Here is an 862-nt window from a genome sequence, read left to right as displayed (position 1 = left end):
CTCTCGATTCCCCAAACAGAAGAAATTGAGGTAGTCTCTAGGGCTTACCTGATCAGAAAAACCCTTAGCTCTTAATGCGGCTGCCACATCATCATACATCATCTCAATTGTCCTTCTTTGCCAGTCCAAGATCGCCTGAACCGATCCACTCTCCGGCACCCCTTCCGGCCACATCGGCACCACCACATAAACTGCGAATCTCTCCCCGGCCTCTATTTTGCTAACGATTTTTAATGATAGTTCCTTGGGAATCAGGTGGAGCGCTCCAATGTCTTCCACTTTGATGTCTTTATCCTCTCTCCATGCGTAAGAGCTTCCCAGGAAGTATTGGTTCTCGATGTAGATGAAGTTCTTTGCACGTCTTATGGCGATTATGTAGGCGTCTTGGATGCTGCGATCAACTACGTTGTCCTTGCCTGTTATGAGGCCCATCGCCGCCGCTTCCTCCGGCGAGTCTGGGAAACCGTGGGCAGCGCCGCCATCAATGGAGCGAAAGACCTGCCAACAGATGTTGCTATTTCGCAGAGTAAATAAAATTTTGGTGAATTTACAGAAGTAGAACACGATTCTTATGAAGTTATATGTCTCATATTTAAACTTTGAATTTGACTATATAATAATTTAATTTTTTAAGTTTATGCATGAAAAAAATATTCATTTTTAAAAATTAATGGAAATATTATTTTTATTCGATATTCAATATTTGAATGTTTTGTATACAAATATGAAACGATTGTTATATATGAAAATGTCCCTTTTAATTTTTCTATAATTTGATGATCATCAATTTTCAAATATTTACTAAATAATTAAATTTTAATAAAAATAATTTTATCTCCACCGGTTTATATATATATATATA

At 37.5% G+C, this 862-nt stretch overlaps 1 protein-coding gene across 1 annotated transcript; it reads right to left on the bottom strand.

Annotated features, from left to right (window-relative positions):
* On the bottom strand, positions 1-609 carry LOC110034593 (phospholipase D alpha 1-like; the record flags this gene model as incomplete). The annotated part of the gene is given in 1 exon segment (XM_020738842.1): positions 1-609. A coding segment is annotated over 1 exon segment (609 nt), but the record flags the coding sequence as incomplete, so codon positions are not given.
* Between the last annotated feature and the right edge of the window lie 253 nt (positions 610-862).

Source organism: Phalaenopsis equestris, unplaced genomic scaffold, assembly GCF_001263595.1.
Source record: "Phalaenopsis equestris unplaced genomic scaffold, ASM126359v1 Scaffold190926, whole genome shotgun sequence".
In the NCBI taxonomy this organism is placed as follows: Eukaryota; Viridiplantae; Streptophyta; class Magnoliopsida; order Asparagales; family Orchidaceae; genus Phalaenopsis; species Phalaenopsis equestris.
The sequence above is the reverse complement of the archived record's forward strand: the minus strand, read 5'-3'. Positions and strand labels throughout refer to the sequence as shown.